This window comes from Struthio camelus, chromosome 2 (assembly GCF_040807025.1).
Source record: "Struthio camelus isolate bStrCam1 chromosome 2, bStrCam1.hap1, whole genome shotgun sequence".
Classification (NCBI taxonomy): domain Eukaryota; kingdom Metazoa; phylum Chordata; class Aves; order Struthioniformes; family Struthionidae; genus Struthio; species Struthio camelus.
Window position 1 is genome coordinate 83,976,487 of NC_090943.1, and position 24,215 is coordinate 84,000,701.

Genomic DNA, 24,215 nt, shown 5'->3' on the forward strand with positions numbered 1-24,215 from the left:
ACATGCTGGGCTTATAATCTTACACTTTACATTTGGAAGCCCGGAAGAGACAGTTCCTACTACCTGAGGTCTTTCAAAGGCAGTGCCATCCTGGCTCCTGGGCTTCCCGGAGCTCTTCCTTTCTTACTAGCAGGGAAACAATATCGTCTAAGACATCATAGAAACTCTTCAGTCCTAAGCAATGAGAAGAGCTGCAGCCAGGCAGGCAGGCAGGGAGGGAGCCAAAACCCAAAACATGTAAATGCATCCAGGGCTTCCCACCTCTAATGCAAAACACCAGAGGAAATAACAAATTCAGTCCTGTGCACAATACCAGAGCGTTCAGCACTATCCACCTTATGACTTGGTCATGTGTTTCACACCAGCTAGTTTTACTCTGCGGATGAACAGGATTTCAGCCTCAATCATATAAATACTTACAGGCGCTAACTTCTAGTCAGTAGGACTCCTCATATGTTAAAAATCAATTGCATATGCATTTACCGAACCAGAGCGTAATTACTGCATATACATACCGCTATTAAACTGCAGACACTTCCAAGATGGAGAACGAGGACCATCTCCCACTGGCAGCACCTATGCTCAGTGTAGCACTGACAAAACTTGCAGCAGTATAATATCTTCACGCAAGGGGCTATCTAAGTAGCTGGAGCACATTCTGGTACGTTTACCGGTATTCCGTCAGACTTACTGTGATAAATAAACTAACTTTCAGATTTATACCCAAACCACATAGAGCGGCATTCACCTCTGGGGTGTGGTAAACTTCTACCAGTATTGCTTTAAACTGAACCTGCTTCACAAATGAACACTAGGGAATAAATTGTATTCTGTAAAAATTTGAAGACAGTCAACAGAACCGTAAGTGATTTCGAAGCAATATCAAATTCACACTGTCTTCCAAAGTAAAAATTGGAATTAATTGCTGTAATTACGAGTCGTATAAAGATCAACTGTATGAAATAGAAGCCATCAGAAAAGGAAGTCAATTTATGGCTTCTAAAATTGTTTGAGATGCCTTCAACTTCAAATCTATTCAATTTTCATAGTTGTTGCATTTTTATCAAGAAAGAGCAGCACCCTAAACCCCACACCCCCCAGACATCAGCTACTGACTCACTTGGGACAGGGCCACGTTAGGGCTCTGAGCAACAGCAACTTGGAATTTCTTATGCTTTAACAGCTACAAGTCAGGGCTGTTCTACTTGATAAAGGTGCTTTCTTGCGGTGCGTTCTTTCATAACGCAACTTGTAATTTATCACTTCCCAAATCCAAAAGTCTCCACTGAATTTGCGCCAGACAGCACTAAAGCCAAGGCTTTAATGTGACCTGGAGTCTGTGCTGGCGAGTCTCTGGCTTCTCAAGTGCTAAATGCTTGCTCTGATCTGTTCTGAGCCTCCTAAAGGGCAAAGCCTCTGCCTAAAATCACAATTAGGTGAAGCCACTAGGCCAGACATCTAACACCTACGCATAGTTTTCATTATAAAATAGTTCCTTAGATTACAGGCTGACTGAGGTTTGAAAAAACAACTTCCCCTTCCCCTGGACAGTGCCCTTAGTGCAGAGCCCAAGTGAATAACACATATACAAAATAAAATTACAGGGGTTTTTTGTTCTGCGGATCATTTGTTCAGTTCAAACAAAGAGAATATCTGACTTTCCCCACACAAAAATCCTTTTTCATCACAGAACTACTAGCTGCCTTGGAAGAGGACAGCCACAATAATACCAGATTGCAACAATCTCACAGAGCTCACTTAGGCAGGAGGAGTTTCACAGAGAGAATCTGGGAATGGAAAAAAAAAAAAAAAGACAAGACAAAAAAGAAAAAATTAAACAAAAAGAGCCAGTCCCTTGTTTCTAGATTTCTCTGAGAGAATTTGAGAAGGACTTTGCTGTCAGAGAAGAAAAAGATGAAAAATAAGGTAAAAGGACATAAAAATAAGGTTTTGTTCAAAAATAGCAACTTTTCCCAAAGCGTTAATTTGTTAAGTGTATTCTCTTTCACCCCTAAAACGTAGCTTTGGCAGTTCGATTTCGGAGAAAGCAGCACAAATTAAAAGAGGTCAATCTTCCCTCAATTTATGGTGGGTTTTAACTTGTTTTCACATCCTAAAGCATACTGATTTTTGTTCAGAAACAAATGTAGCCCTGCTGCAGGGCTACAGCAGGGGGACTTATGAAGCCAGATCCTTCTGAAACAGTCTCCATGGGCTTCTGATCTTAATCACCAACTCACCAAGTCCACTCAGGACTAATGCCTAATTTTTATCCCAGTTGAAGAGTGTGAATAAAATTCCTTCTAATATAAAATCCAGATGAGCTGATATCAACATTTTGGCACGCCCATTGCTGTCTTTGCCTTTTTTAATCCACATTACGCTTAACGATCCTTGTTCACACATACTACTCCACAGCCTTTACTTCTGCTAAGGAATCAATCCAATCACCCGAAAGTAGTAAAAGGGAAATACCTGCAGTCACGATCGGAAAATATACTGCAGAGCCAGGCCAGGCAGGGGCCGGTGCCACTCACCTATCAAATCAAGAGATTTGAGTGCTAGGGCCACGTTGGCCACCCTTACCTTGAAAAAATCATTTCAGCTCTCTGCCCCCTACTCCTCTAGCCATCATATGTTCACCTGTTTGCACCATCAGCTCTGATGGTGTGTGCTTATTCAATAGGTTCAACTTCACGATTGCTACACTTACGGCACACGGAGCACGCAAATCTGAATGCAGCCTGCCCAAGCAACTGGACCATCGGGTCCCGCCGTTCTAAATACATTTGTATCTCAAGGAAAGAGTTTAAGATAAGAAACCTTCTATGGTTTTCTCCAGCATGTAGCTAGCAGTTACTGAAAAAGATTCAGACTAAAATAGAAAAGTTCGATGCTCGCTTTATTTTTGAAGACGTTCCCTCACTGTCGGAGAATATGTGTGTCCACACCAGGCCGGCACTGTGTGAGTACAGGAGAATAACAACAAAGAACATGTCAGAGCTATAAGGCTTACTTTGTATTTCCACTGTACTGCAGTGGAAAGTCATGGAATATGTGGGTAAATATGACACATCAGTAAGTATTCTGAAGGTCCAAAATTCTCCTGATCTTTATCCCCACATCTTAAAAAAAAAAAAAAAAAAAAAAAAAAAAAAAAAAAGAGCCAAAACCCAAAAAAGATTACTAATACTGCTGGTGGTAACTTGCCAAAAAAATAACACAGGTACATTAAATCAACACTTAAACCTTAAAAAATTCTGTGGCAAACTCCAGGCCAGATTTCACTGTTAACTCAATGAAGATATGCTGGCTCTTTCATACAATCTCTACAGGTCTGAACGTGAGAGTGCTACATTTACCAACAGCAAGCGTTTACACAATTAGCTGATCTTCTCTTTAATTCCAGTTACTGCATCTGATCTGCATGACTCATCTTCCAATCCTGAATATTTCAGATAGGTGACAGACGTCAGAATTTAACCACTATCATTCCACAGGTTAGAATTGCCTGTGCTAAAAATAATGCTGTATAGAGGGTGCACTGTAATTTTAGACTTCTCCTACTGTATCAAAACAGTCCAAGGAGGAAACTCAATAAATGAACGTGAAAATGCTTTTGCATTTATATTCAGCCTGTCATCCAGCTTACTTTACAAGCAAGGGCATCTCAAGGATATTTGTAAGACAGCACCCATTTAAGAGCTGCAAAGCAGTACATTATCACATTGACCATTTGCACTAGTGTTTGAAGACTTCAGCTAGGTCAAGACTATTGAATTAAACCCATCTACAAACATGTTTTAGTCACTTTTCAGGTTCTACGTTTCTGTAGCAAAGATAAGAATTAGAACTAGCTTTATGAAACAGAGTAAAGATGCTGAAATGATTCTCACTGCCTGGCCTGTGATTTCATATTTTCATCAACCAAGATCCACAAAGTCACAATACTGGAGTCATTTAAACTACTTTTTATTAGTCAGTGTCACTGCAGTCTTGACTTTCAGAGCAATTTTCTTTTTGTTTGGTTTGTATGCACTAAATTCTACTCTGAGTATATGCAACAGCCTCTTTGTGAAGCTTCTTTTTAAAGGTATCAGAAGACAGAATTTGCCCACCGCTCTCACTAGTGATGATATATAAACCTAGAGGAAAGCTGCCTCCTAAAAAAAAAAAAAAAAACAAAACAGTGTATAATTACTTACACGCCAGTGTAAGAGTCCATTCCTATTCCATGAAGTTTCACGGCATAGGCTTAAATAATAGAGACTTCTAAGTTATCTAAGCATATGTTTAGAGCTAGGCACGTGCCTAAGGTTTCAGCTGAAGCAAGCCCCTTGTTGCTTGAATACATTACTTAGGGAGTCCATTGAAATGCACAGCAAGTCTCATGGGCTGTTTATCCCACAACAGCAACTGCACGGCCATCCATGTGAGACAGACAATTAAGAGCATTTGGGAAAAGAGGGGATTTAAGATTTGAAGCAGCTCTGGCAGAGTCTCAGTGCACTGACAGAAGGTGCAACTCACAGCACAGACCCCAGCTGGAAATCTTCACGGACCCTCCTTCTCCACCTGTGAATAATCTGTTGCCATTTCAACTGAGGTCATCCTAATTAAAGCCTCCAATCCCTGCAGACTAAACCCCAACCTGGCCTCTTTCTCCCCACATTGTGATCAGTCAGCAGGCCTCTCCTGAAGAAAATCAATCAGGCTGCCTGATAGTCACAGGCATACCATGAAGAAACATGCTGTGAGGTACTAATTACAAGGGCAGCTGTCCTTCTCTACCAACCCCACGTCAAGATAGCCAGCACCAATATCATCATTGTTCATTACAATGGTCAAGAGAACAATGCCACATGCCTGCAGCGTACACTGCTCCATGTCTGCTGAGGCTACATACAAACCAATCCGATATGGTGAAATTCTGACCCTTCCTGTCAGCGGCACCTCTGCCTAACTTGCACAGACCAAGACCTCACCCATACCTTTCCTTACTTTAACACTGCAATTTCACTCCTCCACACTGGACTTTTCAACGGGGACTTACAGATTTTTGTTAGCTGACAGTTTATCTATCGGCAGGCTGGGTGCATAAGCCCATTTCTATATTTAAAAGTAGTCGGTCACATTTTAGGATGGCTGCTGTAACATGATGGGCGCTCTAACATGATTTCATCTTGCCTGTGTGGCACAGAGAAAACGGAGTTTAGTGTCACATTTCTATTCCTGAAAGATATGAAGGCTTATCAGAGGATACAAGATTAGGACAAAAATACTCGAGAGGACCTTCGCTGGAGATATTCAAAACCCGTCTGGATGTGATCCTGGGCAATATGCTCTAGGTGACCCTGCTTGAGCAGGGAGGTTGGACTAGATGATCTCCAGAGGTCCCTTCCAACCTAAATGATTCTGTGATTCTGTGACCTGTTACCAAGAAATGAGTTAGATCTTGCATGACCGAAGTCTGACAGTTGTAAAGCTTTCCATTCGAGCCATCCTTTTAAGAAGCTAATCCCTATGTACTTCTAATATCTAGTGTAATATTACTATGAGTAATCTCACACTTTAAAATGCGAAACCCTCCATGTAGCTAGTTCTCACTGAAGTGTTAACACAGTATCATTTCAGCAGTACATCCTGAAACAGTTTTGCAGAAATAACTTGGGTCCACATTATCAAAACTCTCCTTGCTTTTCCTGGGTGACAGGAAACTGAGAGACTCTTTCAAACCGTAGCTCTGCTCCAGGGGAGAGGTTATAGGGACCTTTGTCTCCTCCTCTCTACTGCAAGCAAGGAGGAAGGAGGAGGTGGAAATGGCTTGGAAGAACCTCATTTCCAGTCACAGGAGTTCATTACGCACTTGGGTGAGGGGGAGTGGTGAACATAGCACTCTCCAGAAGGACAAAAGACACCACCAATTCATGGAGCGCAAGGAGAGCAGAAGAGGAACCGTAAATCCAAATCTCTGCTCTACTACTGGGACCCCTACCTGTCACTTCTCTTGATCTGGTTACACCCTATAGTTTTAGGACTGCATGGCTGAATACCTTCAGGACTTAAAAGTCTTCTCTTCTGCGGCACTGCTTTAAAAGGAATATGAAAAATCCTCTGATAATTATGAAGTCTGTTTTGTGATTAGTGAGCAAAGTGAATGCTACTGAAACATCGTGTCCAAGTTTGGGGCACAACAAAGGAGACTGCTAAACTGGAAAGGATTTAGGGAAGAGCTATGAGAATAAAGATCAGACTGAAAAAAGCTGCGAGAGACTTCAGTAAGAGACTTGAGGAGCTTATCAATGAGAAAGCTAAGAGGCCTTGATAATAATCTGAAACTAGGTACACATTCAACAACAGAAGTTTCTAAAATACAGCAGAGAAAAACATAAGGACTATGAAAATCAAAGCAAGACACATTCAAATCACAAGGCATACATTTTTCTCCCTGTGTAACTGACTATTGGAATAGGAATACCCAGGGTCGTGGGACCCTCTAAAACCACTGAAAACTTTAAAGAAAATACTGGATAACTTCCTCCTTCCAGCAGGTTTTAAGCGTTTCCCTACAGTTTGCCATGCAGCAGGTTAGATTAAACGATCTCACTAGTCCCCTTTCAGCACTTTATTTACGGAAAAAATACTACTTTTATTACGTAAAAAAGCTTAGCGCTGACTTAATCTTTTAACTTGCAGTATTGACTGAAAACTGAATTTGTATCAAAGACAGGAATAAGACATACAGTTTTGACCTACAGCACACGTTATAATCCAGAACTGCACTTCCAACGTGCAGGCTTCATCTTGGCAGCAAGCAAGCTCATTATCTAGAAAAGTATTTGACAATCCAGCAAGAGAAGTTTGGCTGAGTTTTTCTTGTGGTTGACTGTCTACTAAGACACGAGCTGCAGCACCATGGGGCTAGCTTGGATTAAGTTATTAGACGACCTTCACACATTCGTTGCAAGCTAACAAAAATCCCTCCAGGAAATCAGTTCCAATTGCTAAAAACAGGAGAAGCCCTGCAACAATCATGAATCATACCTTTGAAAACTATAAGGTTTAAAACTAATAAAAGTTTGAGTTATTTTTAATTGACTTAGAAGTCTGGAGTGTACAGGCTTCTTCCCTGGCCATAACGGCAATTTCCTAGTTAAAAATCATAAACAGATTCAAGCAAAGTTAAAAAGCCAGCTCTTGATCATATTCTTTTTTGATATTACGGACACAAACAGTTTCTCTTCCTCTGATGTACTTTGCCTCTGCATACAACTTATTCCATCAGTGGAACATAAAAGAAGCCTACAAAATACAAATCTGACATAATGCAGTTCTCCCGCTCAGTGTTTTCTCAAGCAGGTAAATGTTTCAGTGCAACTCCAGCTCTGAAAAAAAAAAAACCCATGAATTACAAAATTCTCTCCTAAGCAGCCCTTTTTTTATTTTCTTCTTCATGTCTGAAAGTCATAATGGGAAATTAGCCAGGCTTAAATCACAGCCAATATTTGATATGTGTAAATCAGGAACGCTGCAAAATATTCTACTGAACAGCTTTGAGTTGCTAGGAAACCAAAGGTCAGGCAGCATTCAAAGGGCAGATTATTCCCATCCCTGGAAAACGCACAGGGCTCTATTCATGCCAGAGCCCTGACTCCGTGGGTGCTGGCTGCAAAGACACTGTGACCCAGCACTCCCGGAGGATAATTGGTGTTCAGCTCTCCCGGCCCCAACGCTGAACCACTCCGAACTCCCACAAGAGCCGCAGCCACTTCTCATGAAGGCTGCCCCTTCTGGCTGAGCACAGCACTTGATATTCTTCATCTTTACCAAAGACTTGCTTCAACTTAGGGGAGCCCAGGACATCCTGGAGCTGACTGAGACGTATCCTTAAGCTGACTTGCAGTGGAAGGCTTGAAGATCTGCCTGAAATTTTTGAAGAAATGTAGTAGGAAGCCTGTGACGCTGCAGAAACATTTTTTTCCAATCCACAGAGGGACACTCAAGTTTACAGAAAGTCACATGGATCCCTTTGATGAGTGCAGAAATCATCTCTCTACCTGGCTGACAACAAGAGTCGCATGATAGCCTAGAAAAATGACTCAGCTTAACTCCATATAATCAGGATGTTAATTACTCCTGCCTCTTGTATCTCAGAACAGCTCAGATAGACCAAATTCAAAGAAAAACAGCAAAGTTAGAATGATGCTATCATGCTGCTGCTCTTATAACCCTACATATTTTTACATTATAAAATCAGAAATTGCTTTGCAGATCTACAACCAACTAGAAAGTAAGACGTGAAGACCAAGGAAAATGTGTTTGTGGGAAGGGACACAACATTAAGACTGTTTGTTTTTGTGTATGCTCATTACACAGAAAAAAGACAACAGATCTCCTTGAACTTCTCTGTTACAGCGCAATGGAGCTCCCCTCTTTTTAAGAGCTGGAAAATCTCCTATTTTAGTTCTTTGATGTTTCTGAGAACCACATAAAAATCAAATTAGGTATTTCTGATAATTCTGAAATTTCCACCCTAAAAACAAACAAAAAGCCCCTTCATTGATTTCTTCATATATTATAGAAACACACGCTCGAGGAGCTCCTTCCTCCTACTCTCCCCATTTGCAAATCACAGCTATTTGTTATACTACTCCAGTGGCCAGGCTGAATGCACAGATGGGCCAACGTCAGTAGCAGAATCATGGCCAGAAGAGCGGACAGCTACCAAGGCTTGTTATAAGCATTGGTGATAACCCATTTTGTAGCGCAAAAAAAATTGTGCTCTCATTGCTATTATGTATCGGCAAACATTAACTTTGTAATGAAAGTCACCATATATTTTTCAAATATATTTGAAGCACAAATTATATATATATATTATATATATAAATATATGTGCTTAAATATATTTAAGCACAAATTACTTGTTTGTTTCAGTTTGCATCTTGTGAAATAAGAATTAACTATGGAGGAAAATCAACTTTGCTTTAGCATGGTCCAGAGTCACCCAAAACTGACTGGAAGAACTGTTCCTTGACATCAATGCAACAGTTGGTGTGATTAGTTATTAGGTTTTTTTATACACACACACACACACACACAGAGAGAGAGAGAGAGAGAGACAGAGACAGAGAGAGAAATTGAATTATAATAGATGTTTATATTAGATCAGGACCTAAATAACTTAAAATTCAACCACCTTCTCAGTGAGATAGCTGAGCTGTCACTGTTCATATCTATGAAACATGCAGGATTTACATCAGGGCCTCTGACCAATGGTCTTTTGTTTCTTTTAAGGCAAGTTCCATTTCTCCTTAATTACATGTAGCATATGCTTACTTGACTCCTATTCATTTTTTGAGATGATCCTGTGCAGATGAGTTCTGCCCTTACTGTTTTACAGTCTGCTGTGTCACATTTAAATAAGAATATGCCTCTCCCCTCCCCTAGAAGTGGATTTTCTCTGTCCTTGTTTCAGAATTTCTGATCACGGTGAGAATACAACATTGAGACTCCATGATCATTTTGATGCGTTTTCACTGCTAACATAACAGAACGGTGTTTTCTTGGAACCGGACAGTAGTGTGGACTTCACACCACTGGAGCAACTGATGTAAATAGTCTTCCTTCCTCCTCTGCACAGGCAACTTGTAACTTTTGGCTGGGTATACACTTACAAGCAGAGCTGCATGTATGCCCAACTCCTCCTCAAAGCTATGGGACAAGAGGTATCTTGGCTCCATGTACTCTGGGTAACGTGCTGGCCAGCACACTCACAGCAGCATAAAGCCAGCAATAACTTAAGCAAAGCACTGAGATATAGGCTTAGAGCTCACAGACGCCAACAAGAGGTACATGCGCTTTAACAGCCTTGCCGATTTGAGACGTTCAAGGTTGTACACGCCAGTTGTCATAGGGAAGTAGTAATTCGAGATGGCCAAACAACAGTTTCTTCCCTGAGAAATTCCTAGGCTGGTGTAAGCATACAACAAAACATAATCCTTAACGTTGGAGTCAGAAAGCTAGAATCAGCCTTCCTAAACGGGATTCGCTGTTTGCTAATGTGAATTGTTTGCTTATATTAAAACTTCTGTGAAGTAATTGAAGTGTGACACCACTTTTAACAAAAATCACCATTTCTTCCTTGGAAAGACTACTTAGTTTTTGAGACTGTAGTTCTGAGGCTGGACAGTACTTCTTTTTGGTTAAATAATAACAAATGGTGTGGCTGGCAAACTGCAGATGGCTATACCCTGCCTGTTCATGCTGAATCTGGGGCAACCGTTCATTTGAGAAAGCTGATACCAAAGAGCATTTGGCAATTATCTGGCTTTCTGAAAGTGGATAATTTCTCTCAACCCATTTATCTTTGCTCGACTATAAAAAGTTTTGAGAAACCAAAAAAGCACCTACTTACTACATACTTAATGCTTAAGATACTTAGGTCAACAGAGAGTAAGTTTCAGAAATGCCATGATATATGTCATCATGTAAACTGTGAAAACATACCATAGCATTAAGAGTTTTAGGAACAAACTTGCCTTTTTTACATTAAACATTATGCAACATTGAAAGGTACGTGTGACAATCCAAGGTGGCAGCCAAAACCAAGAGTTTCTCAGTGTCCTGAATTATTTACGCAGTGCAAGGATTTCTTGGCTCCTTTGCAGAAAATTGGTAACTTTTCAGCGCAGAACTGAATGCCTAAATAAAGTGCGCGTTTACCGTGGGCTTGGGACTGAACAACAAAATTAATAGCGCCCAGGGAGCCTGAGGAGTTGCACCTTACACCTCCGCATCCAAGCTGGTGGCAGCAGCACCAACGTCTGCTGTCCAGCTCTTTACTGGCTGAATGGGGAACGTACCCCAGGAACTTGCAAGAGGCGGACCAATAACAGCAGACTCAAACCTCAGCATGCTTTAGCCAAAAAGCTGCTGTAGTTTAGACCGATTGCTATCACACGGGTCCAGTTCAGCTAAAGTCCTGAAATGGGGACTTCACAGCTACTAAGTTGCTTGTTTACAGTATCCTGTGACTAATTAAGGAAAAGCCAAGTGTATATACATACAGATAATAGATAGATACGGTTAAGGAGAAAAATAAAAACACTAACCCAAGCCTTCTCTAAAACAGCATTACCTTTTGGTTTTAATATTAACTTTGCTTTGAGGGTACCTCTGACAAAAGCTCTGTGAATACTCCTATAATTTTTAGATAAATTCAATCAGTAATCTAGCTGTACTGGAAAAAGATACTGTTGTTATGTTTCCATTTATGTTGCAAGTTGTTCACATTGTTAATAAACATATTTGAATATGCAAATGACAAACGAAAACCAAAATGAATCTCATCTTTTTTGGAAACTAAGCAGCTTTAGCAAAAAAAAGAAAAAAAAAATACTAAATACATACATTTGATGTTCCGCAAAACAAAAATACTTACATTTTGACCACTGTTAACATATGGGGTTTAAAAGGACAGATCTTAACATCAGTGAGAGAAGAACAACTAGAAGTTGCAAGAAACCCCGCTCCTAGTCCCATATGCATTTTATTAGATCATATCAACTCCATCGAGATTTGCAAGGCAAATTTAGAGTTGCTCTTCTTGAGGCCAGAATAAAGCTCCCACAGACTTCAGTGATGCAGGATCAAACCCATTCCCTTCATTACAGGTTCTCTCAAGCATTTTTATCCAAATTGTCTACCCCGTGGCTGAATCCTAGAGTTTGCAGAGGCAAGCCCCTAGAGTGGGAAAGCAAGGAGCAAAATGCGCATCCAGAAGCAAAGGCAGTCTACGTTCTGGAGGGTCAGACTAGTAAAGAAACAAGCTATTTTACCTGCTGGGTTGGGGTTTTGTTTCCTTGGTGGGGCAGGGGGAGGGGAATTGACCCAGAGCAAATAAAGTCAGAGTAGACTGCTGTTATAATATCCCTTCCACTGCTACACATTCTTTTTCATGCATTGCCCATTTCCTGTGTTTCTACGGCAAAAGAATTATTGTCTCAAATGTGCCCCATCAAGTTTCTCCAGTAGAACTGCAAAATTAATTCAGACTTGTGGGTGCAGCAGATATCTCACTGGACTCCCCCCAACACACTCATCCCCACTGTCACTTTCTTATAACGTAATCAAAGCAAAACTACAGCCATGCCTTATTGCCTTAATAGATTACAGGAATGCTGCTTTCCACAACTTTACATGGCTGGTTTTCCTACACATATGCCATGAACTGCTGAATAAACAGAAAGGGTCTTTCTCTACAAAACAGATCATCACTACAACACAAATCCTCCCCTCTCCGCACACACAGCTCTAGTTCTGCTGACTTTTTTTCCTGCTCTGTGAACAATCACTCCTTTAACTTTCAAACAAAGTGTGACTTATTAAAGCAGACTGCTTGGATGGAAAGCTCTCCTGGCATTCTAAAATACGATTAGACCAGTAATATAGTCAGTTTTTCATTAACCTGATTCTGCTTGCTTTTACCCTCTTTAAAAAAAATGCAAGGCTAGAAACATTTCCAATACAGCTTGCTCTGCCAAACTCCAGGCACTTATCTTTTCTCTTTCTACAAGTCCACTTGCAGCTCCAAGCATGCAAGATGAAAATTACTAAAAAATCTGCATGAATAAAACCCCTTACCTTTTAAGGCTTCTTCCCCCTTCAGCGTTCGCCCATTGTGCAAAACTGAATCTTTAGCAGTTGCAGCTATGCACACACACACAGACACACACAGAACAGGGCTTTCTTCAGCTCACTGGTATTTCAAGTCTTTCATGTGATATCTTTGGCTGTACTTGCTTAATTCATTCCTGCTGCTACTCAAAGGAAGTCATGCCTAGCGAGGGCTGGCTCTACAGCAATTGCTGTAGATATTCCTGACTAACAGGACACGAGGACTAATCTCACCTTATAAGCATCAAGAATGTAAATATATTTCAAAGCCAATGAATTCCTAAACCTTAAGAGAGAAAATGCACAAAATGCCCTAAGACACAATTTATCAAGAGACTTACGAACAGGAAAGTTTTTTGCTAGAAAACAATACTCTGTTCCCCAATCATGCTTTTGGAGCTTTAACGATGGCTATTTATCATGGACTGTGCATATTCTCTTGTAGTAGTTACCATGAGAACACAGCAAACAGGATTTGAATGTAAATGGCCATCTAGAGATGTTGGGGGATTTTTTTGTTGTAGTTAAAAGAGAAAACTAGTCCCCAACCTTGATGAAGTACACGCTTTTCCATGCATACATTTGCATGACAACGCTTGCAATTCAGATACTTGGTACAGTGCGCAAGAAGGAAGAAAAGCCAAGTTCTTTGCTTGGTATTTATAAAAAGCAAATACTTCAAACTAGTGCTTCGTAGTTGCAATTCCACAAATGTCCCATCCACGTCTTAAAATCACATGCGAAGGGATTCACAGAACACAAAAACAACCGTTAAATATCACAAACTGCAGAATTATTCCAGTGCCTGAACACAGACTGAGGCAGTAGGACCACCTCACTGCTGACAAACCAACTGCTGCATCAGTCAAAATTCATTTCACTTCTAAATATTACAAACATCAGTTCAGAATAATTAACTACACAGCAAGAGCTACGTTTCAAAACTTCGCTGCCACTATGCATTTTGTCCTTCCACAGGACTGCTGGGCACAGCGCTGGAACTCTGCAGTTTGAGCCACCTCCTTCCAAGCCCCTCTTCAAACGGGGTTCATTCTCCACACATCCCCCCACCCTGCCCTGCCCACAAGAGCACAAGACCTTGCCTTTTTGAGATCTGAAAATGATTCCTATCAACTTGTAGGCAGGTTCTTAACAAATGATCTTTCTGGGAAACTCGGCTACTGTGCATGCAACATGCTGCAAAACGTGCAGATGTCTATATGCCTGCACCGCCTGGAACATGAGTTAATCTTTACAATGCCTGTTTTCCCCCTCTCCTATAGTACCTCATTTCATGTTTCCATCCTGAGCTTTAAACACCTCACTTTTTAAACTCCTTACACCACAGTCACTGAAAGATAATATACTCTAATATACTTAGCAAAGGGTTTCCTAGTCAGCCCTGCTTAGTAAACAGCAAACCTTGATGAAGAAGGAGGACATGCCTGTCTGGGTGATTGCCTGGAGAGAGGAATGACCTACTTCAGCCCAGCAGCAGCTACGCTCCGAGACAGGGACAAAGGGAGAACCTGGTGCTCCCCAGCAGCACAACTGATGCTCTGCCCTGCATAAGCGATGGGGGCGATCTTTTGGAGGCAACACAGAAGATGGGCACTGCCTGTGCAGCACAAAACTTGCTGCAGAAATCATCTCATTCTTTCAGTCGTGAATTCAGATCCCCCAAGAATATTACTTCCAGCACTTCACAAACAAGAAGCGTTCCTTCTCTCCCACCCACCCTCTTCCTCACTTTTACCTTAGGAGTCTTCTAGTGCCTGACCTAATCACTCAAGTGAGGTGCCAGAAAATGATGCATCTGGGACACACTTCACAAGTCTTGATTTGAAGCTATGTAATGCTACAAAACCCAAGGCGACAAGATCCAGGTAGCTGAATTACACAGCGTCATCTGGGTAGGATGCCACAGCTTATGACTATGCCTTCCTGATTAAGAACAATAAAGCCTTATGCACTAGTTAGAGGACTAAGAATAAACAGTTTGTGTTCGACCCTGTGCACTTGTGGCAAAAGATGCAAGAGTGGGCAAATACGCCTCTTTTTTTTCTTTTTTTTTCTTTCTTTTTTTTTCTTTTTTTTGAGGTGGTTGCTCTCCTCAGAAGGATGAGCCTGAAGAGCAGCTCTCTGAGCCCTTCACAGACCATCTCTCACAGCAAGCCTGGGTCACACGTAAAACCTGGGGCTCGGCTTCCTCAAGAAGCAATGACAGCAGTAACTGGCTGTCAGAGAGCCTGCTTAAGCATTTGTTGAGAAAAACAGAGATTAACGAGAGATTCTTAAAAGGGACAATGAGGCGCTCTAATACATGAACTGTTTATACACCTGTAGCTGAATACTACTAGACTTCTGCTTTCTACAGGTGGCAACGCACACACAACCAGTAGTTGTACCTGAGCCACATAATCTACTCCCTATAGTCTCAAAGTATTACAGAGAAGCTCTTAGGGTGGCGATCAGGCTTTCCATTCCCTCTTTCTTTTATGTAAGCAGTCAAATTTACCCTGTGATCTGCTAGCTCCCAGCACCAGAGAGCATTGTAGCTTCACTGGAGAAAGTGTATACCCTAGGGCTCTACAGCTGAGTAAATACCATAAAGACATCAAGACACCTCCTTTTAGGGCCTAACACTTTTTTAGCTTTTAACTTTTGGGTTCTGCCACTTAAAAAGCCCACAAAAGCATCTACTTCCCAGTTAACAAACCCTGTCTCTGCCGACTATCTGGGACTGGTGTATAAAGCACATGTTTGCGGTAGAACTGTAGTAGGATGTGTGTAAAAATTTGAAGCTGGACCACTTGATTTAGAATAATTTTTTAAAATAAAGACTCCCCTGATTTTGTCCAAATGCATAGTAACGCTGCGTTGAAGGCACGACAGAATATGCTTAAAACTCGGAGTCTCTTTCCCTTCTTTCTTTCAGGTTTTACGTCGGTACTGTTCCCAATATAGCGTCATTTGACTTGCACTGTCTTCATGCATGTTTCTTTCAAAATCCCTCTACAAGGCAAACTCAGTAATTCATACAGTCAAAAGCTTAACACAACAATATTGTAATTCTAGCTTGACAACTAGTTCACAGACTGCATTCACTGAATTTGCAGCTGCTCCACACCCTATACACAATCATCTTTACAGAGGGGACCAAGCTCTTCTTCCATTGTTCCTTTGTACCGCGTTCTGGAGCTATACTTCTAATTGGCGTTTAGGTTGTTATCATGCTGCGCTCATGTTTGTAATGCTTCGGGGCTATTTCAAGAGCACAATTTTATTTCAGACGCCAAGCACAATAGGTTTGCATCCTACCTCATACTAGGGGACATGTTTGCTACTCCACGGTGTGTCACGGCTACTAATGACCTATACCTCAAAGTACATCATAGGTGCCAATAGCCATACCTTGATCCCTTTTAACTGCCTATGTCCCTGGCAGCTATGTTAGTAATCTCATTGCTTTGACGGTAATTTTCCCAGAATAAATATGCAGCCTGATGACAGGACTCCTAAATAGCAATAAGGCTCACAGAACCTATTACAGACTTATTTCTACCAGCCTTCCTTTGAATTGCAAAGTTATTACTAGTTTTACTCTTTCTGTCACTCCTTGTGACCCCTTCCCCTGCAGTAGGTTTACAATATACAGCTTTAATTTTGTCTCATTTCTGTACCTGACAGAATTAAATTGTAAGATTAAAAAATTAATATAAAAATAACTGCAGAGAAGCATAATTGCCCTTTCAGAGATCAAAAGCTTCAGAGAAGAAGGTTTTTATATTGCCAGTGGCAAGACCACAACTGCAACAGAAGAACGAGACCAACAGTAAAGGAGCAGAAAGGGAGGTGAGCAGAGGCACAGACATTCTGTTCAGCTGGTACACTACAACACAAGATTCTTAAAAAATAGACAAACAAAAATCAAAAAAGTGATCATAACATCATAAAGTTCACGCCGACTCTAATGAAGCCAGGATTTTACCCAGCAGGACCAAGCTGGTATTAGATCTGGGCCTATTTAAGTAACCAAACTGAAATAGATGTAGCTAGCTACATGCATGAGAAAACAGCAGCATTCTGAACCCGTTGAAGTTTCAAGAGCCGAGAATTACAGAAGAAAGTTGTAATAATCAATATGTTAATAGAGAATAGCACAGATAAGGCTACGCTCAACAAAAAGGCAGACACAGGGGATGGGGGAGGGCATTCACAGCAATTGTGCCAATATTAAGATTCTAAAGAAAGAGTCCAACGGAGAAAGGAACTGCAGAAGGGAGCCCTGAGGGTGGCTCACCAAAAGGAGAATTTCTACCTCTGAAATAGCTAGTACAGAAAGCTCACATCTTAATGATTTCTCCCTGCATTAAGACCTTGCTTTTTCCTTTCTCTGTCTATCCTCCTCCTTTTTCGTGCACCTTAAAAAAAAAAAAAAAAGCATCCCAGTGCCTTTTTGAAGTAAGTTACAACCATTTCTACAACTATTCAGTTGAATGTTTCTTCCAGCTTTTAATAAAATTGTTAAGGCTTTGTGCCACTTGGAGACTGTTCGGGGTAAATTTCAGATCAGACAGACTACCAGGCAGGAAAAGAAACTTGAGAAAAAAAAAACAGTCAAAGTTGCATCAGAGTTCAGAAGGATGAAATGATGCACAGTTCTGAATGCTGCATTGAAGTTAAGGCGAAGGGAGGAGAAAGATCCTTCATTAGCAGAAAATACTCATTAAGCATACCAAGTGGAGCAGTTTCCACTTTATGGCTAGCTCAGAACAGACTGGAAACTGTGAAAACAGATACACTGATTGTGTAGGGGTCTCCCAAAGATTAATGGGACCTCTGTTCTTCTGTTTGAGGCCTGTTTGCTGAAATGCCTTGTGACAAAAGGTCACGTACTCTATGTGCTCCCTTTAGGAAATTGCTCTAATGAGTATAGATTCTGCTTTGATATGTAAATGTCTAGCAGCTTACTGCATATGGTGAATTGTTTTTGCTTGCCACTGTAATATATATAGAAATTAAACTTTTGCTCAATTAAAAATCAAATATTTACTGCAAATTATCATATCTCTTACCCAACGTGAATAAGCTTTTAATGTCTAGAAGAGCAGAGGAAGCACTGTCTGCTGTACGTTCTGCTTTGCAAAGCTTTGAATTTGTCTTTCATTTGTTCAACCTCATTCACCTACAGAATTCAAATACACTTAGGAAGTAAAATAGCTCTTGGGCACCACCTTTTCCTCCCCTCCAGAATTAAAAGGATGCTCAATGATAGGTGTGTCACCTATTTATGCTCAATCCAGAGGGTAAGAAGCAGTTTGGGAGGCTTTGCTCCTGATGACACAACTTCTGCGCTCTCCCCAGAGTCTCCCCGGTCCATATCTCCTTTAATGCGACATGCTTCAAAAAAGCAATCAAAAATGGCCCTTTCCTTCACATCATTTGTTATTTTGCACGCGCTGCTTAAGCTAAGTACTTTCTGAAGGGTGATATTCTAGCATTCTATACCACTCTCAGTCATTATACTGAGTTAAAACTATGGACAGTAAAAACACAGAAACAATGGTTAGTGAAGATTGTACTTTCAACCCTCATTTTTCTGTTTCAGCAGCTCCTCTGATGGCTCATCCACCTATGCTTCTATCCAGCCCTGCAGAATGAATCACATATGTGATAATCCCTGCTGGTCCGAGCACAGGCAACTTGTCTCTGAGTCGCGCTGGTTCAGAGCTATACGAACTGACCCACCTTTTTTCCCCTTTGTCTAAATGAAACAGAAAGCAACAGGTCTTATGACAGGATGAACTATGAAAGGTTTAACATTATAATAGTAAAATGGTAAGCTAGAAATATTTTCAAGCAGTAGATATAATTTGAAAGTTCTTTTTCTTTTCATAAGTAAATAAAAGCATTAGTTGCGTTGTGCATCAGCAGAATCCGACTGAGCTACGGCAGAGTTAAATGCAGCTCACAGGCCTGCTGCTACACCAACAGCATATACTAGGAGTAATTCCAACAACTGCACAAGTTTGACAATAAATTCAATGCAAGAGTATGGTCATGTTCAGTGTTACTAACATCCAGTATTGGTTACCCCACTACGTTCAAAACTGACTTAGAAAGATAAGAACTGAAAAAGGCATTGGAGGAGGAAAGAGGACTACAAGCAGAGTAATCCTCATGCATCCTTTCTTGCATGCTTTCGTTTCTTGCCGTTTCTGCAGTCAGGATTATTAGCAATTCCTTCATCCGGTAGTTTCATCAATCTGCTGCCACTGAATTTCAAATACTGTTTTTTAACTGCAGAACTGTATTTACATCTAAAAACTGCAAAAAGATGCTTAAAAGCACACCATGTCTGTGAAACAGAGGTGGAAACAGACAGCTGTGCACAGCAGACAAATTTTAAACAGTGAATCCCCCAAATGGATTTTGAGAACGTTTCCCTGAGTGAAAATGCCATTGACGAGTAACACGTATGCCTTTCCTTCCCATTCCCTTTTAAGTTTTCTACTGAACCAACTACAACAGGTAAAACGTGTGACCCTTTTTCTCTGCTCGTACACCATCAATCTAGTTCTTCAAGTAAGATTTCTTGTTTTAGTTTGCTTGTAAATTTAATTTGATTCGATGGCTTTACCAAATAAGAAAGAAAGCAAGGACATACATTTTTGTGTAAGAGTTCATTGACAATTTATATACACTTTGAAAGGGACGGTATACGGGAATTTCCCAATCTGTTCCTCCACACAATCCTACAATTGGGCAGGGCCGACTGAGGCTGCATCAAGCTCCTTTAGAGTTTCTGCAAATTTTGTGCGAACTTTTTTTTTTTTTTTAATGCTAGTAAAACGTACACGTGGATACGGTAGCATATGCCAAATTTGGAAGGGATGGACCACTGTAGTGTGAAATGACTGCATGAGCTTCAGTGAACATGGGAGTGGGAACTCAGTGGTTTCCTTACTATGAAAATGCAATCTAATGCAAGCAGCACTTGGTCCTGGTATTAACCATGGCAAATCCTCGTGACTTTTGGCCTATGGAGATGAGCCTTACTCAGATACGAGAAGTTATCAAAACATGCAAGTCACTGAAACATGCAAGTTATCGAAATCCTTCTTATAATCCAGCGGGAATAGGTGGGCTTTATAAGGGTTGTGGAATTCCCTGGCAGCAACAGGGACAGGGAAGAAAAAAGGCGTTTCAAAAATGCAGTCCCTCAGTGATCAGGGACTTTGCCACATATGTATTCTCACTGATCCAGCTTCCTGCCAAGGCTCTGTCATCCATGTGGGTTTGGCTAGCTGGTGGCTGCAAAGCAAGGCTCTCACCAAGTTGTCAAATGTACAGTGTAGCATTCTACCTCACTTTTACAGAAATCCTTAGAATCGATCATTTATCAGGGAGTTCTGAACAATGACTATTTAAATGGCACCCAAAGAAAGAGCCTGCAGAAAATCCAAAAACTTTTTCCAGGGCCTTCACCTTGCAGAACCTTTTATGAAGTTAGTACAGAATGCTACCTCCTGCCTCACACAGCAGTAAATAACCAAATCAGCAGTGAAAGATTAGGCCTGAAACATTTAGAAAAAATCAGGTGCAATTTTAAATCTTACCTTCTGCACGTTGGGTTTGATGCATCGAACAAAGAAAGGATTTGAAGAACTCAGTGTTGCCATTAAAGAATGAAGCGATTCCTAAAAGGCAAGTAGGAAAAAAGACAGCACTTTACAAGTGGACTTCTTGTACAAGCCAAAACGGTCAGGAAAAGCTCTCTCAGTTTAGCACTGCAGACAACATCTACCGCAACACCTAGTGGTTCACACTAGGAATTACAATCATATATAAACTTGCTATACAGCGAACATAGGGAACAAATACACGCCCGTTGGTTTCCTCCACTGGCATCATTGATTACACCCATCATCACTCCTTTACAGAGATCAAGATATACTGATTGACATGAAGAAACCTGCTCATGAGGAAACAGCACCAAACTGCACAACTGCTACTACAAACGTCTTTTGAGTGACTGTGACTAAGGAGCTACATTCTCAAATTGCTGTACTCATGCAAGTCACAAGGCAGGATAAGGGGGCTAAAGCAAAACTAAGGTCAAACTAAAATAACCGCAAAGATGTATTTCTTCACTTCATTACAACCATCCCTCACCCACTCATTTTCCATTTTCCCTGTAATCAGCTGCATTCTGTGCACAAGAAGTTACTCTCCCCACTACAGTCCCTATCTTTCTTGCTAAAAGAACACTGCAATGACAAATATAAGCCAATGAGGGCATAAAAAATTTAAAACTTTCCCAGAAAAAAGAGGTACTTTGAAGTATAACAACCATTGTTTTATCAATACTACATTTTCAAACAAAACCCCGTGAATTAACAAAAATTGAGTAAAGGATACAGCGGTAACAAAAAACATCTTACTGAAAGATGACTGTAACAGCGTTAACCAAATAGTATCACAGTTGTTCCGTTTTATAACTAACTCCATTTAACAATTAAAAAGGGAGGTTATAAGGCTCAGTTAAAAAACATATACATTTTTCTTCCTAGTTTTAGAACTCTGAATGACCCAATATACATTAGACTATCAGTTATCTGAACCTCAAGCTGGAGATAAAAATCACAAAATCCCTTGCAGCCCTTCTCTGATTATTTTAATTATATATCCGCCCCTTTCCCTCCTGAGCCACCATTCCATATCTTAGGCCAGCTTGCCTCACTCTGTATCATTAAGTATGATACCATTGTAAACTGAAACCTTATGTTTACTTTGCAGAGATATAAATGACTGCACAGAAGCAGAAGCCAGACTCTAAACAGCGCAGAGAGCCAGCAACACTAATGTTTCACCCCTCAAAGGCGGCACCGTGTGCCAGACAGGGGAGAGAAAATAGAGCAAGCTGCCAAGGAGACACAAAATTCACTTTTTAAAGGAGCAGCAATGTGTGCCCTATCATGTGTTTTTGAGCAAAACTGAGGGCGGCAGTCTATTACATTAAAACATTGCTTTAAGCTGCAAAGGGCTTTCCTGATGATTAAACATGAAGTGATAAAGGCATCAGGCAGAGTTGTGGCTGTGCACAGGAACTGGTTCACAATGAAGACAGCAAACGGTGAAGTGACTGGGAATATAAATTTCAGTTTTTTGGTTTGCTAGTCTACATTAGCTTAAGGACACAAAGCCAGGGGCAGCAAATATTAAATGGCGAGAGGACACAGAGGCTAATATTCTCCTGTAAAGACAAATATTTACAGCTTCAAAAATAAAGGCTTCATTTGCATTAAACCTGTGTGAACATTAAAATATCTATGGAGAACTAAGCCAATTCTCAGGCTTTCTAGCAACACGTGCTACTACTTGTAGAAAGTGGAAAGTCAGTCTCTCTAAATAAAAGTGATTTATTCTACTCTCACATTCAGCTCTGGATAAAGGTAGCCAGATTCTGCACAGTGCAGCACAGCTTTAAGTCCATGCCACATGACAATGCTAACTTGAAGTTAGTCCTGCTTTAAGCAACAGGCTGAAACAGGTGATCTCCAGCAGTCCCTTCCAACCTCAGCTATTCTACGGTGACCTCTCAGGATCGCGTTAAGGCGCGTTCTGAATCAAGGTTGTCAAAAGAAAACCAGTAAGTTAATAATCGATCTACTGCAAGAACTTTGCCTTCACAGTTTCATTCTTCCCATCTTAAGCTGAAACGAGACAGACTGCTCCCTGGAAGGCTGTAAAACATGGAAAAGAAAGCAACCACATCCTTTGGGGATGACATGATGTGAAGGTCAACCTCTTGTGAAGCAGCACAGCTGGTTAAATGAGCCGTTACTGCAGCTTTAGAAAAGAGGCAGCGATGTTTTGATTTGATGTTTTATCATGCTTTATGCTGTCCACGGTCCCTGATGGAGCACGGAAGGAGCTCTACTCTACATTAAGTTCCACCTTGCAAAGTGGAAGCAAAAATATAGACAACTTTCACATGGTAACAGTTTAGATCTACTTTTCATAGGTATGCATGACTACGTAGAAACAGTACCCAATACTGTCCCAGAGAGCTACCAAATAACACCACCTCATCACAAGTAGTGGATATTGTGCGAGACCAGGGATGTTAGTCTATAGCAAGCTGCCCAGGAAACACTAACATTAGTGTTTAAAAGCAACTGTGTGCACCCCACCATACATTCCTTCCAGCTCTGCCCAACAGTTAGCAACAGTCTATTAGGATAAAATCTGCTCTAAAGGGGTTCAAAGTTTGCTCCTTTAAAAAAAAAAAGAATGAACAGTGCAATGTGCATTAATTTAAGCCAAATGAAAGACAACTAATCCAGACTTGTACTACTGCAATTTAGAGAAGATTTTGTGCCAATCTTTCCTCTTTTAAATAATTTGCAGATAGATTTTATGCTAGATTTCAATTTGGTGCCATTTTTGATGGCAGGTTTATAAAGCTTCGTAAAAAGGTGTTTAATAAAAACACTTTCCAAACTTTAAGCTAAAAGGCTAGGCAACACCTTAATGAGAAATGTATTCAATATTTATTTTTCATAGCGTACAGGCACCGCTTTAGGGCTTTCTGCCATTTTGTGGTTAGTTTTAGATTAGAAAGGAAAACCGAGAAAAGAGAGACTAGCTACATGGAAGATCTTTAAAATAAGGACAAGGAAGCAAATGCAAAGCAATGGGAGTTCTGTGTAAATGCTGTAATACGAAGGTTAGTTTCTGCTTGAAGCTAGTATGGCCAAATAGTCGATTAGTAACTGCAGTTTCCTAGAAGAGGCAGCAATGTTTTGATGCTGAAGTTTTAAAAGTTTTAATCTGCAATTGTTCTTTACTGAACAGAGTTTATCTATTGCTGATTAGCTACAGAGCAGAGAGAACCCATTAACTAACCTTGAACTGTAGGCTGACAGTGGGTTTTCGATGCTTGCTTCCACATTTAAGAGTGTCTTGATTGTTGCGACTTGAAACATGTTCGAATAGATCATAGATGAAATCAAGACTGAAACGGGAAGGAAAAAGAAAGTCTCAAAGGCGTATCTTAACAAATCACAAGGTTTACCACTGTGCAGTGCCGCGGAAGCACTGTCCCTTAGCAATCAACCCCTCTCTGTCTAAAAAACACTCATGACTTCTAAACTACAAATTTTTTTCTATGCAGAGTGTATGCAGGGGAACCAAAAAGGATAATCCAGGTTCTTTCCTCCATTTCCCACATACCATTAGGGAAATGAAGAGTGAAGTCCTAGAGAGACACTCAACCGAAACTCCAGCTGACTGTAATGGGAACTATACCTACATAAAGATAAATAAAAGAAGATTTCCAGTTTGCTTTGGACTATAACAAAAAATAACCATCCATATGAGCTTCACTTTCAGATGCTACCTATATATGCTGTTTTTTACACTGCCTATCTTGTATCGTCCTGCTACCATTCCTACAGAAACGTAAGTCTTCTAACTTAAGCGGAGTCACTCCAGACAGACTGATGCAATTGTAAAATCAGGCCCTGCAG

At 40.7% G+C, this 24,215-nt stretch overlaps 1 protein-coding gene across 1 annotated transcript in view; it reads right to left on the reverse strand.

Annotated features, from left to right (window-relative positions):
- Positions 1 to 24,215, reverse strand: part of MYO10 (myosin X) — a 171,099-nt gene that overhangs the window by 36,020 nt on the left and 110,864 nt on the right. The window contains exons 18-19 of the mRNA XM_068931458.1: positions 23,593 to 23,701; positions 20,301 to 20,381 (exon numbers count right to left, since the gene is read on the reverse strand). Coding sequence (XP_068787559.1) covers positions 20,301 to 20,381; positions 23,593 to 23,701 — 190 coding nt within the window. The remainder of the gene's footprint in view (positions 1 to 20,300; positions 20,382 to 23,592; positions 23,702 to 24,215) is intronic.